Source organism: Vicugna pacos, chromosome 16 (genome assembly GCF_048564905.1).
Source record: "Vicugna pacos chromosome 16, VicPac4, whole genome shotgun sequence".
NCBI classification, from domain to species: Eukaryota; Metazoa; Chordata; class Mammalia; order Artiodactyla; family Camelidae; genus Vicugna; species Vicugna pacos.
In genome coordinates, this window is record NC_133002.1 from 9,128,942 (window position 1) to 9,146,514 (window position 17,573).

Below are 17,573 nucleotides of genomic sequence, written 5' to 3' on the forward strand. Positions count from 1 at the left end.
GTGAGCCTTATTTGTTAGCAGGATCAGTCTGGCTGTTGTGCTGAGAATCATGTTGGAGGGCCTGGGTGGTAGCAGGGAGACCAGCTAGGAGTTTATTGCAACGATCCAGCCCCAGTCTCCCATCCCTGCGGAAATGGTCCGGAGAAGCCTCAGTCCTAGGACTTGGGGATCGCCGCTCTGGTCCGCGAGAGAACCGAGTCCCCGCGCTCCGCCTCCCCTAGGTGAGACACCCCTGGCCCTGGCAGCCTGCACCAACCAGCCCGAGATCGTGCAGCTGCTGATGGAGAACGAGCAGACGGACATCACCTCCCAGGACCCACGGGGAAACAACATCCTCCACGCGCTGGTGAGGGTGGCCGAGGACTTCAAGACGCAGAATGACTTCGTCAAGCGCACATATGACATGATCCTGCGGAGGAGTGGCAACTGGGAGCTGGAGACCATGCGGAACAATGATGGCCTGACGCCGCTGCAGCTGGCCGCCAAGATGCGCAAGGCCGAGGTGGGCGAGACTGGGATGGGGGCTGTAGGCACGCTCCCCAAGGGGCCCTGCTGACTGGCTGACTGCGCAGAGCCATGAGAAGCAGCACGTGGACCCACCTTCTCAACTTCAGTTCCTAACACTGTTTCTCTCCTGTCCTGGGACCTCCTTGCCGGAGCCCCAGTGGAGGAGCCTTAAGGCTGAGGATTCCTATGTGGCAAGGCACCCAAGCAGAGGCTGAGTGTCTGAGCCTCGGGGCCTTCAGCCTCTCATGAGGACAGGAGCCCCAGAAGGCCTGCTGTGGATCCAGAGCCAATGGGCTGCTGCTCCCTGACTCTGGGGAGACCCCAGCCTGTCTGTCAGGTGGAAACCTTGAGCCAGGTCCCTAGCAGTGTGTGTGGCTGCTCATGGCCCTTCGTGCCCTTGCATTGTGGCCGAGGAACTCAAGTTAACCCGGAGCCTTGGTGAAGCCTCAGCTGGGTGGGCTCACATCTCTCTAAGCGGCCGGGACCACAGCTTGGTCAGATTTCAAGGTCAAGACTCAGGTTGGGGTGGGAGTCACAGCTTAGCAAAGCCCGTCCTTGGCCTCCATATCTCGAACTCTGGGAGAGGACTGTGGCTCCTGGGAGGCTGCTGGAAGGGCGCTGAGAGGTGACGGTGGGGGACTGTTGAGCAATGGCAGCTGTGCCAGCCTCAGGGCGGCTGATGGGGGTGGGGGGCCGGAGGCACTGCCCTGAGGGCCTTGGGTCCCAGCCCAGAGCTCAGGGCTGGGCCCACAAGGGACCCTTTCATTCTGTTGTGGGAGGAGGAGGGGATGGAGCACAGCTTGGACAGGAGGAATTGTGTGCCTGCCTCCCCCATCCCCTGCCCACCCCAAGGACACGGCTTCCTGGGGGTTTGAGGAGAAGTCAGATTTGTGGTTGCAAGTGGGCTTTCTCCAAGGACTCCAAGGCGTGTGCTTTCCCTGGGGAGGGCCCCGGGACGAAGCCTCCCGCATGGAGCATGGCCCCATGCCCCCCTGGTTCTCTAGAGAATAGCGTGTCCCCCACCCCTCCCCGTGGCCAGGCTTGGGGAGGTGCCTGCACCCTTCCTGGCCCCTTCTCTCCTGCGTTCAGTGTTCTTTGGAAACCTTTCTGGATGCTGCCCAAGTCGGCCACTCTGCTGGGAGTGGAGGATCCAGCCATACTTGAGACACAGACCCTGTCCCTGGGCCCTCTAGGCTGGGGATGCAGGAAGGGGAGACCTACCCTTTCCACAGGAGCTTCCTAACTGGGCTGTAGAGACTAGGCTCCAGGTGAGATGAGATGGGAACTCCAAGGGTCACGTGAGCTGAGGGCTCTGACGCTGTCCTTCCTGACAGAACCCTCTTCCTGGACCTTGAGTTGGTGCCCCGGGAAGTTCTGCCCCCATCCTAGGGCACCAGGGCTCAGCTGTCGGGAACTAGTGAGCTCTTCACCTCCCTGCACTATGGAACCGCTCAGGAAGCTCTACTAGATGCAGATGCCTGGGTCCCCCTGCAGAGACTTGGATTGAATCTGTCAGTGGTGTGGGATTTTTCGGTGTTCCCTCGGGACTCTCATTTGCAGCAGAGTGAGGACTGCTGACCTAGGGAGTGGGTCCCACAGGCCCCTCAGGAAGGCTGGCGGCTTGCATCACCCCTTGTCTGGCCAGAGCAGTGAGCCTCAACTGGCAGGGTCTTGACTGAGGGTAGGATGGGGAAGCCGGAAAAACTTCTAGCTTCTTCTCAAGTCCAGGCCAAACAGAAATTATTACTTGAAATTGTTACTTCCTGGAATTGTCAGGGACTGGACTCCCCAGCTGGTGCAAGGACTTGTGAGCTGACTGTGCAGGGCCCTCACACCTCTTGTCTCCGGTGCTCACAGTCCCCGGACTGATGGCAGATCAGCGATTGGCGCCCATTCTTCAGATAAAGCCGGGCCCAGGGCCACGGTGACACGAGCAGAGGCCCGACTCAGTCCATCCCTGGTGGGGCCTCTTCCCCGCGCCATCTGCCTTGGGCGGGCCCAGCTGTGTTGGCCCCAAGCCCGGTTCTGCAGCTGACGGTCATTCCTCTTCTTACCCCAGATCCTGAAGTACATCCTCAGCCGTGAGATCAAGGAGAAGCGGCTCCGGAGCCTGTCCAGGAAGTTCACCGACTGGGCCTACGGGCCCGTGTCATCCTCGCTGTACGACCTCACCAACGTGGACACCACGACGGACAACTCGGTGCTGGAAATCATCGTCTACAACACCAACATCGATGTGGGTCTCCCGGGTGGGCTGGGGAAGGTGGTGGGGGTGGACCCACCAAGGCAGAAAGCCTGGAATGACAGCGTCGGGTTCACGGAACAGTGCAGGGCATGCTCCACCAGTGCTCAGGGGTCCACGTTACTAATATGTACAGACACTCTTGATGTGTAACACCTATATACTTCTCTTTTCTACTTCTTTCTTTTTCACTACACCCAGGGCAGGCTTAACTCTGACAGCCACACCTTAGCAAGGGGCTTAGGGTTTACTTCATATTTACCAGGAGCTATTAGAAGGGCTTAAACAGCTGACATGCTAACTTCTATTGGGAGAGGTGATCTGCCACGTGCCCTCGGGGTCCCTGAAACTTCCTGCTGGGTTTGTCAGGAATGCGAGGTCCTGACTGCTCTTTACTTGGGCTATTTCTTAGGGTTGTATTTGCAGCCAGCAACCATGAGGGATGAGGTAACGGTCCCCATGGACAAAGAATGGACATGAATCTACTCCCTATATATGTAATATGTCCCCCAAACTCCATGGTCTCTCCTATAATGCAACCCGTATGTGTGGTCCATCTTCTAGCCCACCGGCATCACCCTCCCAGTACTTGGGAGGGTAAGAGGAACTGATGTGGATATGAAGCTCTTGCTATTGCTTTTTCTGAGCAAAAATGTCTTTTGTCTACAAAGTGGAACTCTTGTGTCTTCTGTGACCTCCCCAAACAGGCTACCTGGCTAGTTTTCAAGTAGGTAAAGGCCCAGACCCTTCACAGATCTTGACACTTTACACTTACCCAACTGGCAAAAGTTAAATAGTGATAACTGTCTCTGCTGGTAGGGATGTATAGAAAAGGACACTCTGAATCCACACTACAGCCTTCTGGGAAAGTAATTTGATGATACCTAACAGACATTGATGGATACTTATCTTCAAATTCACTGAGCTGCATACATTAAATATGTAACAGTTTTTTACATGTCAATCATACTTCAATAAAGTTTTTTTAAAGATACTATTGAATATAAAACCTACGCATACCATGTCACTCTGAAAACTCATTTCTTGAATCTATCCTATAAAAATGAAATCTCCTGTCCATCAGGGTAGGCATGCAAAGGTGACTAAAGCCCTTATCACTTTTGAAGGTACTGGTAACAACCTTCACACTCATCAAGAGGGGAATCCTTAAAACTAATGAAAAGAGTAGTTAGATCTCTTTCTATTGATCTGAAGATATTCCCATCCTTATAAATTGTAGAAATCAAGCTCCCAGAAAAAAGTGATAGTGTCCATTTCGGGGGAAAGAATGACCAAAACTACAAGGTAAAAATCCTACAAAAGAAAGCAAAGTTGATGGAGGAGGCCAAGATGGTGGAGTAGAAAGATGCTCGTAGCTCACCCTCTCCCACAGATACACCAAGACTCACATCCACGGACCCACTCAGCCAACCAGAGCACCTGCGGAACTCCAACAGAACATCGCCCTCTTCAAAAGATAGAGATGCCAAAAATCTGGTAGGAGAAGAGGAAAAAAGAAAGGAGAAAAGGCAAAGCAGTGCTGGATGGGTCCCCCAGGGAGGGAGCGGCAAAGGACTGTCGCTCGCTCGCTGGGTCTCCCCTCTTCAACTGAGAGGCCAGCAGGACAGAGGGAGACTCCGAGGCTCAGATCTGTACAGAGCAGTCCTTGACCGACAGAACTAAGTTAAATGGGCACAGAGGGTCCCCCCGACACCCAGCCTGAGATGTGGGCCAGCAGCTGGGGGCAGGGCCAGGCTGCCCAAGCGGGGTGGGAGATGGGGACGGGGGCACTGAGGCGGCCCCGGGGTACTGCAGGGAGCTGCGCGCCATGCCTGTGGGTGCACAGGGCAGAACAACCCGGGCCCTCCATAAAACAGCATGGCTGATGTGCCCTGGGGGGAAGGGTGCACTGGGAGCAGCACACACGAAGGCGCTAACGGAGGGCCTCTGGTAACGGCAAGCTGAGCTTCCAAAACAGGGCGAAGACAGAAAGACTTCACATTAAAAGCACACAGTCTCCAGGAGAACATCGACACCCCCCCCACTTTTTCTAAATCTGTTTTTATCTGTTTTATTTTCTGTTACCCTCTTAATTTTTACTTCTTAATTCATTTTTCTTTCTGTTGGGTTTTGATGTCCTCTTATCGATTATATACAGGTTTCAAACACATCTTTTCATCTTTTCCCCTTTTTAAAAAGGTTTTAAAAGGACGTCTCAACTCGGTTGCTATTCTGCTTCAACGTGCTCTTCTGTTATTCATTATACATTGTTTTCAAACATTTTTTCTCCCTTCTTTTAAAATTTTCTCCCTGTCTCATTTTTTCTTCTTTTTTCCTAAGTCTTATTCCTACATAGGCATTAGAAAGACAAACTCCTTAAGGACCACAATAGATAACTGATACTCCATAAACCACAGTGCCAGAGAGGTAGGAGCAAGATGAAGACACACAGAAAGCTTTCCCAATTAAAAGAACAAGAGAAATCCCCTGAAAGAACGATCAATGAAATAGACATCGATAGCCTACTAGATCAAGATTTCAAAAAAGGAGTGATCAAAGTGCTGAAGGAACTAAAAGAGATAGTATTTAGAGATATAAAATATGTCAAAAGTGAACTTGAAGCTATAAAGAGGAGCCAAGTAGAATGGATAAACTCATTGACTGAGATGAGGAATGATTTAAAGCTGTGCAATGCTGGCTAGATAATGCAGAGGAATGAATTAGTGACCTAGAAGACAGGACAATAGAAAGCACCCAATCAGAAGAGCTACAAGATAAACAAATAAAAACAAATGAAAATAGCATAAGGGACCTATGGGGTAATATAAAGCGTGCCAATCTTCGCATAATAGGGGTCCTAGAAGGGGAAGAAAGATCAAAGGGGACTGAAAAGGTTTTTGAAGAAGGCATGACTGAAAACTTCCCAAACTTAAAGAAGGAATCAGATATCCAAATACAGGAAGCTCAGAGGGTCCCAAACATGAAGAACCCAAATAGACTCACACCAAGAGATATCATAATCAAGATAACCAGAGTCAGGGATAAAGAAATGATCCTAAAGGCAGCAAGAGAAAAGCAAAGAGTAAATTACAAGGGAACCCCCATAAGGCTCTCAGCTGATTTCTCTGCACAAACACTACAGGCCAGAAGGGAGTGGCAAGATATATTCAAAGTCCTGAGTGAAAAAAAGATGCAGCCTAGGATACTTTATCCAGCAAGGCTATCCTTTAGGATAGAAGGAGACATAAAGAATTTCACAGACAAGAAAAAGCTGCAGGAGTTTAGCAACACTAAACCCATGCTAAAAGAAATATTGAAAGGGCTATTCTAAATAGAAAAGCAGCAGGATGCTACAGAAATGAGAAACTCACAACTGGAAAGCTGATAACTGATGAATTACAAATAAAATAAACAAGAAATTATAAAAGAAGACATACAAATCATTGACAGTGAGAGAGGGAGGCAGGGAAATATAGAATTTTTTTTTCTTTCTTTTTTAAATTTTTTGTTCTCAGTAGGATGGGTTTGAGATCACGTTACTATCAGTTAATAAAAACAGTTATAGTAATAGGCTAATAGATTTACAAAAAATAGTAACCACAAGCAAAAAACTTACAAGGGAGTCACAAAGATTAAATAAAATCCATGATAACACAAAGGAAAATTACCAAACCACAAAAGGAAGAAGAAAGGAACAAAGAGGAAATACCAAATCAACTGCAAAGGTAAGTTCAAAATGACAATAAACACACATCTATCATTAATTACTGTAAATGTTAATGGACTAAATGCTCCAGTCAAAAGACACAGAGTGGCAGACTGGATAATAAAGCAAGAACCTTCAATATGCTGCATACAAGAGACTGACTGAAGGGAGAAGGACACATATAGATAGACAGTGAAAGGATGGAAAAGGATATCCCATGCAAATGGACAAGCCAAAAAAGCAGGTGTTGCAGTACTGATTTCAGACAAAATAGACTTTAAAACAAAGGCCATAAAGAAAGATAAAGAAGGACACTTTATAATGATTAAAGAAGTGATACAAGATGAGTATATTACACTCGTTAATATATATATGCACCCAATATAGGAGCACCTAAGTACATAGAGCAATTGCTAACAGAGATAAAGGGGGATACTGATGGGAATACAACCATAGTTGGAGATTTTAACACCGCATTAACATCACTAGACAGATCTTCCAGACAGAAAATAAATAAGGCAACAGAGAAATTAAATAATACAATAGAAAAATTACATTTGGTGGATATTTTCAGAGCATTACACCCCCCTCAAAATAGGATATACATTCTTTTCAAGTGCACATGGAACATTTTCCAGGATTGATCATGTACTTGGGCACAAAAGAAACCTCAACAATTTTAAGAAGATAGAAATTCTTTCAAGCATTTTTACTGACCACAATACCATGAAACTAGAAATCAACAACAGAGAAACATAGGAGAACAAAAGGAAAGCATGGAGATTAAACAATATGTTATTCAAAAACCAATGGGTCAATGAGGAAATCAAAGCTGAAATTAAAAAATACCTTGAGACAAATGACAATGAAACCACAACCACTCAAAATCTATGGGACATAGCAAAGGCAGTATTAAGAGGGAAGTTTATAGTGATACAGGCCTTCCTAAAAAAAGAAGAAAAATCTCAAATAAACATTTTAACCCACCAGCTGAATGAATTAGAAAAAGAAGAACAAAAAGCCCCAAAAGGCAGCAGAAGGAAGGAAATTATAAAGATTAGGGAGGAAATAAATACAATAGAGGTTAACAAGACCATAGAAAAAAATCAACCAAACCAAAAGTTGGTTTTTTGAAAAAGTAAATAAAATCAACAAACCTCTGGTCAAACTCACAAAGAAGGAAAAAGAGAGACCACAAATTAGAAAAATAACAAAGGATAATGGAGAAATTACAAAAAATAAAATAGAAATACAGAATATCATACAAGAATATTATGAAAAGCTATATGGGACCAAACTGGATAACACAGAGGAGATGGACAAGTTTCTGGAAACATCTCTACTGTCCACCAAGACTGAGTCAAGAAGAAACTGACTACTTGAACAAACCTATCACTAGAAATGAAATAGAAATAGCAATAAAAAAAAAAAACCTCCCTACAAATAAAAGTCCAGGACCGGATGGCTTCACTGGGGAATTCTACCAAACATACAAAGAAGAACTCATACCAGTCCTTCTCAAACTCTTCCAGACGATTGAAAAGGAGGGAATACTCGCAAACTCATTCTATGAAGTCACCATCACCCTGATACCAAAACCAGGCAAAGACACTACAAAAAAAGAGAATTATAGGCCAATATCACTGATGAACATAGACGCCAAAATCCTCACCAAAATTTTTGCAAATAGAATCCAACAACACATAAAAAAGATTATACATCATGACCAAGTGGGGTTCATCCCAGGGACACAAGGCTGGTTCAACATACGCAAATCAATCAATGTAATACATCACATCAACAAGAGAAAGGACAAAAACCACATGATCATCTCAATCGATGCAGAAAAAGCATTTGATAAAATTCAACACCCATTTATGATAAAAACTCTCGCCAAAGTGGGTATAGAGGGAACATATCTCAACATAATAAAAGCTATATATGACAAACCTACAGCCAGCATAGTTCTCAACGGTGAAAAACTCAAAAGCTTCCCACTAAAATCTGGGACAAGACAAGGATGCCCACTATCACCACTCCTATTCAATATAGTCCTGGAAGTCCTAGCCACAGCAATCAGGCAAGAGAAAGAAATAAAAGGGATCCAAATTGGAAAAGAAGAGGTAAAAGTGTCATTATATGCTGACGACATGTTACTATATATAGAAAACCCTAAAAGGTCCACAAAAAAGCTACTAGAGCTGATCGAAGAATTCAGCAAGGTAGCAGGTTACAAAATTAATGTTCAAAAATCAGTTGCCTTTCTTTACACTAACGATAAATCAACAGAAAAAGAAAGTAAAGAAACAATCCCCTTTAAAATAGCACCCAAAGTAATAAAATATCTGGGAATAAATCTAACCAAGGAGGCGAAAGAATTATACACAGAAAACTATAAACCATTGATGAAGGAAATTAAAGAAGACTTTAAAAAATGGAAAGATATTCCATGCTCTTGGATTGGAAGAATCAATATTGTTAAAATGGTCACACTGCCCAAGGCAATCTACAGATTTAATGCAATCCCTATCCAATTACCCAGGACATATTTCACAGAACTAGAACAAATCATAATAAAATTTATATGGAAACATCAAAGACCTAGAATTGCTAAAGCATTACTGAAGAGAAAGAATGAGGCTGGAGGAATAACTCTCCCAGACTTCAGACAATACTATAGAGCTACAGTCATCAAGACAGCATGGTATTGGTACCAAAACAGACATATAGAACAATGGAACAGAATAGAGAGCCCAGAAATGAACCCACAAACTTTTGGTCAACTCATCTTTGACAAAGGAGGCAAGAATATACAATGGAATAAAGACAGTCTCTTCAGCAAATGGTGTTGGGAAAACTGGACAGCAGCATGTAAAACAATGAAGCTAGAACACACCCTTACACCATATACAAAAATCAACTCAAAATGGATTAAAGACTTAAACATAAGACAAGATACAATAAACCTCCTAGAGGAAAACATAGGCAAAACATTATCTGACATACATTTCAAAAATTTTCTCCTAGAAGAAATAAAAGCAAGAATAAACAAATGGGACCTAATGAAACTTACAAGCTTCTGCAGAGCAAAGGAAACCAGAGATAAAACAAGAAGAAAACCTACGGAATGGGAGAAAATTTTTGCAAGTGAAACCGACAAAGGCTTGATCTCCAAAATATATAAGCAGCTCATACGACTCAATAAGAAAAAAATAAACAACCCAATCCAAAAATGGGCAGAAGACCTAAACAAGCAACTCGCCAAGGAAGACATACAAATGATCAAAAAACACATGAAAAAATGTTCAATATCACTAATTATCAGAGAAATGCAAATCAAAACTACAATGAGGTATCACCTCACACCAGTCAGAATGGCCGTCATTCAAAAATCCAAAAATGACAAATGCTGGAGAGGCTGTGGAGAAAGGGGAACCCTCCTACACTGCTGGTGGGAATGCAGTTTGGTGCAGCCACTATGGAAAACAGTGTGGAGATTCCTCAAAAGACTAGGAATAGACTTACCATATGACCCAGGAATCCCACTCCTGGGCTTGTACCCAGAAGGAAATCTACTTCAGGATGACACCTGCACCCCAATGTTCATAGCAGCACTATTTACAATAGCCAAAACATGGAAACAACCTAAATGTCCATCAACAGGTGACTGGATAAAGAAGATGTGGTATATTTATACAATGGAATACTACTCAGCCATAAAAACCGACAACATAATGCCATTTGCAGCAACATGGATGCTCCTAGAGAATGTCATTCTAAGTGAAGTAAGCCAGAAAGAGAAAGAAAAATACCATATGAGATCGCTCATATGTGGAATCTAAAAAACAGAAACAAACAAACAAACAAAAACAAAGCATAAATACAGGACAGAAATGGACTCATGGACAGAGAATACAGACTTGTGGTTACCGGGGGGGGGGGGTTAGAGGGTGGGAAGGGATAGACTGGGATTTCAAAATTGTAGAACAGATAAACAAGATTACACTGTATAGCACAGGGAAATATACACAAAATGTTATGATAAATCACAGAGAAAAAAATGTGACAATGAGTATGTATATGTCCATGTATGACTGAAAAATTGTACTGAACACTGGAATTTGACACAACACTGTAAAATGATTATGAATCAATAAAAATGTAAAAAAAAAAGAAAAGAATAAAGTTACATCAGAGATTTTCATCAAAAAAAAAAAAAAAGTGGAAAGATATCCCATGCTCTTGGATTGGAAGAATCAATATTGTTAAAATGGTCACACTGCCCAAGGCAATCTACAGATTTAATACAATCCCTATCCAATTACCAAGGACATATTTCACAGAACTAGAACAAATCATAATAAAATTTATATGGAAACATCAAAGACCTAGAATTGCTAAAGCATTACTGAAGAGAAAGAAAGAGGCTGGAGGAATAACTCTCCCAGACTTCAGACAATACTATAGAGCTACAGTCATCAAGACAGCATGGTATTGGTACCAAAACAGACATATAGACCAATGGAACAGAATAGAGAGCCCAGAAATGAACCCACAAACTTTTGGTCAACTCATCTTTGACAAAGGAGGCAAGAATATACAATGGAATAAAGACAGTCTCTTCAGCAAATGGTGTTGGGAAAACTGGACAGCAGCATGTAAAACAATGAAGCTAGAACACACCCTTACACCATATACAAAAATCAACTCAAAATGGATTAAAGACTTAAACATAAGACAAGATACAATAAACCTCCTAGAGGAAAACATAGGCAAAACATTATCTGACATACATTTCAAAAATTTTCTCCTAGAAGAAATAAAAGCAAGAATAAACAAATGGGACCTAATGAAACTTACAAGCTTCTGCAGAGCAAAGGAAACCAGAGATAAAACAAGAAGAAAACCTACGGAATGGGAGAAAATTTTTGCAAGTGAAACCGACAAAGGCTTGATCTCCAAAATATATAAGCAGCTCATACGACTCAATAAGAAAAAAATAAACAACCCAATCCAAAAATGGGCAGAAGACCTAAACAAGCAACTCGCCAAGGAAGACATACAAATGATCAAAAAACACATGAAAAAATGTTCAATATCACTAATTATCAGAGAAATGCAAATCAAAACTACAATGAGGTATCACCTCACACCAGTCAGAATGGCCGTCATTCAAAAATCCAAAAATGACAAATGCTGGAGAGGCTGTGGAGAAAGGGGAACCCTCCTACACTGCTGGTGGGAATGCAGTTTGGTGCAGCCACTATGGAAAACAGTGTGGAGATTCCTCAAAAGACTAGGAATAGACTTACCATATGACCCAGGAATCCCACTCCTGGGCTTGTACCCAGAAGGAAATCTACTTCAGGATGACACCTGCACCCCAATGTTCATAGCAGCACTATTTACAATAGCCAAAACATGGAAACAACCTAAATGTCCATCAACAGGTGACTGGATAAAGAAGATGTGGTATATTTATACAATGGAATACTACTCAGCCATAAAAACCGACAACATAATGCCATTTGCAGCAACATGGATGCTCCTAGAGAATGTCATTCTAAGTGAAGTAAGCCAGAAAGAGAAAGAAAAATACCATATGAGATCGCTCATATGTGGAATCTAAAAAACAGAAACAAACAAACAAACAAAAACAAAGCATAAATACAGGACAGAAATGGACTCATGGACAGAGAATACAGACTTGTGGTTACCGGGGGGGGGGGGTTAGAGGGTGGGAAGGGATAGACTGGGATTTCAAAATTGTAGAACAGATAAACAAGATTACACTGTATAGCACAGGGAAATATACACAAAATGTTATGATAAATCACAGAGAAAAAAATGTGACAATGAGTATGTATATGTCCATGTATGACTGAAAAATTGTACTGAACACTGGAATTTGACACAACACTGTAAAATGATTATGAATCAATAAAAATGTAAAAAAAAAAGAAAAGAATAAAGTTACATCAGAGATTTTCATCAAAAAAAAAAAAAAAGTGGAAAGATATCCCATGCTCTTGGATTGGAAGAATCAATATTGTTAAAATGGTCACACTGCCCAAGGCAATCTACAGATTTAATACAATCCCTATCCAATTACCAAGGACATATTTCACAGAACTAGAACAAATCATAATAAAATTTATATGGAAACATCAAAGACCTAGAATTGCTAAAGCATTACTGAAGAGAAAGAAAGAGGCTGGAGGAATAACTCTCCCAGACTTCAGACAATACTATAGAGCTACAGTCATCAAGACAGCATGGTATTGGTACCAAAACAGACATATAGACCAATGGAACAGAATAGAGAGCCCAGAAATGAACCCACAAACTTTTGGTCAACTCATCTTTGACAAAGGAGGCAAGAATATACAATGGAATAAAGACAGTCTCTTCAGCAAATGGTGTTGGGAAAACTGGACAGCAGCATGTAAAACAATGAAGCTAGAACACACCCTTACACCATATACAAAAATCAACTCAAAATGGATTAAAGACTTAAACATAAGACAAGATACAATAAACCTCCTAGAGGAAAACATAGGCAAAACATTATCTGACATACATTTCAAAAATTTTCTCCTAGAAGAAATAAAAGCAAGAATAAACAAATGGGACCTAATGAAACTTACAAGCTTCTGCAGAGCAAAGGAAACCAGAGATAAAACAAGAAGAAAACCTACGGAATGGGAGAAAATTTTTGCAAGTGAAACCGACAAAGGCTTGATCTCCAAAATATATAAGCAGCTCATACGACTCAATAAGAAAAAAATAAACAACCCAATCCAAAAATGGGCAGAAGACCTAAACAAGCAACTCGCCAAGGAAGACATACAAATGATCAAAAAACACATGAAAAAATGTTCAATATCACTAATTATCAGAGAAATGCAAATCAAAACTACAATGAGGTATCACCTCACACCAGTCAGAATGGCCGTCATTCAAAAATCCAAAAATGACAAATGCTGGAGAGGCTGTGGAGAAAGGGGAACCCTCCTACACTGCTGGTGGGAATGCAGTTTGGTGCCGCCACTATGGAAAACAGTGTGGAGATTCCTCAAAAGACTAGGAATAGACTTACCATATGACCCAGGAATCCCACTCCTGGGCTTGTACCCAGAAGGAAATCTACTTCAGGATGACACCTGCACCCCAATGTTCATAGCAGCACTATTTACAATAGCCAAAACATGGAAACAACCTAAATGTCCATCAACAGGTGACTGGATAAAGAAGATGTGGTATATTTATACAATGGAATACTACTCAGCCATAAAAACCGACAACATAATGCCATTTGCAGCAACATGGATGCTCCTAGAGAATGTCATTCTAAGTGAAGTAAGCCAGAAAGAGAAAGAAAAATACCATATGAGATCGCTCATATGTGGAATCTAAAAAACAGAAACAAACAAACAAACAAAAACAAAGCATAAATACAGGACAGAAATGGACTCATGGACAGAGAATACAGACTTGTGGTTACCGGGGGGGGGGGGTTAGAGGGTGGGAAGGGATAGACTGGGATTTCAAAATTGTAGAACAGATAAACAAGATTACACTGTATAGCACAGGGAAATATACACAAAATGTTATGATAAATCACAGAGAAAAAAATGTGACAATGAGTATGTATATGTCCATGTATGACTGAAAAATTGTACTGAACACTGGAATTTGACACAACACTGTAAAATGATTATGAATCAATAAAAATGTAAAAAAAAAAGAAAAGAATAAAGTTACATCAGAGATTTTCATCAAAAAAAAAAAAAGTGGAAAGATATCCCATGCTCTTGGATTGGAAGAATCAATATTGTTAAAATGGTCACACTGCCCAAGGCAATCTACAGATTTAATACAATCCCTATCCAATTACCAAGGACATATTTCACAGAACTAGAACAAATCATAATAAAATTTATATGGAAACATCAAAGACCTAGAATTGCTAAAGCATTACTGAAGAGAAAGAAAGAGGCTGGAGGAATAACTCTCCCAGACTTCAGACAATACTATAGAGCTACAGTCATCAAGACAGCATGGTATTGGTACCAAAACAGACATATAGACCAATGGAACAGAATAGAGAGCCCAGAAATGAACCCACAAACTTTTGGTCAACTCATCTTTGACAAAGGAGGCAAGAATATACAATGGAATAAAGACAGTCTCTTCAGCAAATGGTGTTGGGAAAACTGGACAGCAGCATGTAAAACAATGAAGCTAGAACACACCCTTACACCATATACAAAAATCAACTCAAAATGGATTAAAGACTTAAACATAAGACAAGATACAATAAACCTCCTAGAGGAAAACATAGGCAAAACATTATCTGACATACATTTCAAAAATTTTCTCCTAGAAGAAATAAAAGCAAGAATAAACAAATGGGACCTAATGAAACTTACAAGCTTCTGCAGAGCAAAGGAAACCAGAGATAAAACAAGAAGAAAACCTACGGAATGGGAGAAAATTTTTGCAAGTGAAACCGACAAAGGCTTGATCTCCAAAATATATAAGCAGCTCATACGACTCAATAAGAAAAAAATAAACAACCCAATCCAAAAATGGGCAGAAGACCTAAACAAGCAACTCGCCAAGGAAGACATACAAATGATCAAAAAACACATGAAAAAATGTTCAATATCACTAATTATCAGAGAAATGCAAATCAAAACTACAATGAGGTATCACCTCACACCAGTCAGAATGGCCGTCATTCAAAAATCCAAAAATGACAAATGCTGGAGAGGCTGTGGAGAAAGGGGAACCCTCCTACACTGCTGGTGGGAATGCAGTTTGGTGCCGCCACTATGGAAAACAGTGTGGAGATTCCTCAAAAGACTAGGAATAGACTTACCATATGACCCAGGAATCCCACTCCTGGGCTTGTACCCAGAAGGAAATCTACTTCAGGATGACACCTGCACCCCAATGTTCATAGCAGCACTATTTACAATAGCCAAAACATGGAAACAACCTAAATGTCCATCAACAGGTGACTGGATAAAGAAGATGTGGTATATTTATACAATGGAATACTACTCAGCCATAAAAACCGACAACATAATGCCATTTGCAGCAACATGGATGCTCCTAGAGAATGTCATTCTAAGTGAAGTAAGCCAGAAAGAGAAAGAAAAATACCATATGAGATCGCTCATATGTGGAATCTAAAAAACAAAAACAAAGCATAAATACAGGACAGAAATGGACTCATGGACAGAGAATACAGACTTGTGGTTACGGGGGGGTAGAGGGTGGGAAGGGATAGACTGGGATTTCAAAACTGTAGAATAGATAAACAAGATTACACTGTATAGCACAGGGAAATATACACAAAATGTTATGATAAATCACAGAGAAAAAAATGTGACAATGAGTGTGTATATGTGCATGAATGACTGAAAAATTGTGCTGAACACTGGAATTTGACACAACACTGTAAAATGATTATGAATCAATAAAAAATGTAAAAAAAATAAAAAATAAAATAAATAAACCTCCTAGAGGAAAATATAGGCAAAACATTATCTGACATACATCTCAAAAATTTTCTCCTAGAAGAAATAAAAGCAAGAATAAACAAATGGGACCTAATGAAACTTACAAGCTTCTGCACAGCAAAGGAAACCGTAAGTAAAACAAGAAGAAAACCTACAGAATGGGAGAAAATTTTTCCAATGAAACTGACAAAGGCTTGATTTCTAGACTATATAAGCAGGTCATACTATTTAATAAGAAAAAAATAAAGAACCCAATCCAAAAATGGGCAGAACATCTAAACAAGCAATTCTCCAAAGAAGACATACAAATGATCAATAGGCACATGAAAAAATGCTCCATATCACTAATTATCAGAGAAATGCAAATCAAAACTACAATGAGGTATCACCTCACACCAGTCAGAATGGCCATCATTCAAAAATCCACAAATGACAAATGCTGGAGAGGCTGTGGAGAAAAGGGAACCCTCCTACACTGCTGGTGGGAATGCATTTTGGTGCAGCCACTGGAAAACAGTATGGAGATTCCTCAAAATACTAGGAATATAATTACTGTGTAACCCAGGAATCCCACTCCTGGGCTTATATCCAGAAGGAACCCTACTTCAGGATAACACCTGCACCCCAATGTTCATAGAAGCATTATTTACAATAGTCAAGACATGGAAACAGCCTAAATGTCCATCAACAGATGACTGGATAAAGAAGGTTGGTACATTTACACAATGGAATACTACTCAGCCATAAAAACCGACAACATAACGCCATTTGCAGCAACATGGATATTCCTGGAGAATGTCATTCTAAGTGAAGTAAGCCAGCAAGAGAAAGAAAAATACCATATGAGATTGCTCATATCTGGGATCTAAAAACAAAAAAACAAAAAAACAAACAAAACATAAATACAAAATAGAAGTAGACTCATAGACATGGAATACAAACTTGTGGTTACCAAGGGGGTGGGGGGTGGGAAAGATAGACTAGGATTTCAAAATTGTAGAACAGATAAACAAGATTATACTGTATAGCACAGGAAAATATATACAAGATCTTATGGTAGCTCACAGAGAAAAAAATGTCACAATGAATATATATACGTTTCTGTATAACTGAAAAATTATGCTGTACACTGGAATTTGAGACAACAGGTAAAATGATTATGAATCAATAAAAAATGTTTAAAAAAACAAACAAAAATAAATAAAATGATCTCACCATAAAAAAAAGATAAAAGCTTAAAGGCACTCAGAGAAAGCACACTATGTACAATGCAATAAAGATTAAACTTATTGCAGACTTCTTATCAAATATTATGTAAGTCAAGAGACAATGGAAAGACATCTTTAAAGCAATAAAAGAAAAAGATGTCCTTCAATAACAATGACAAAAACTTTTGAAGAAAAAAAAAGCTTCAGCAAAGGACATTATCAAGAAAGTAAAAATACAATCTAGAGAATGAGAGAAAATATTTGCAAATCATGTATCTAATAAGGGTGTAGTAACCAGAATATATGCAGGACTCTTATAATAAAGTAATAAAGACAAATAACCCAAGATTTAAACGTACAAAGGATTTGAATAGACATTG

The 17,573-nt window shown here is 41.0% G+C and overlaps 1 protein-coding gene across 1 annotated transcript; it reads left to right on the forward strand.

Moving 5' to 3' along the window:
- Positions 1-428: 428 nt before the first annotated feature.
- On the forward strand, positions 429-3,619 carry LOC140686281 (transient receptor potential cation channel subfamily V member 3-like). The gene is made up of 2 exons (XM_072940003.1): positions 429-502; positions 2,567-3,619. Exons 1-2 carry the CDS (start codon positions 443-445, stop codon positions 2,900-2,902), a joined length of 396 nt encoding a protein of 131 aa, XP_072796104.1. The 5' UTR covers positions 429-442; the 3' UTR covers positions 2,903-3,619.
- The last annotated feature ends 13,954 nt before the right edge of the window (positions 3,620-17,573 follow it).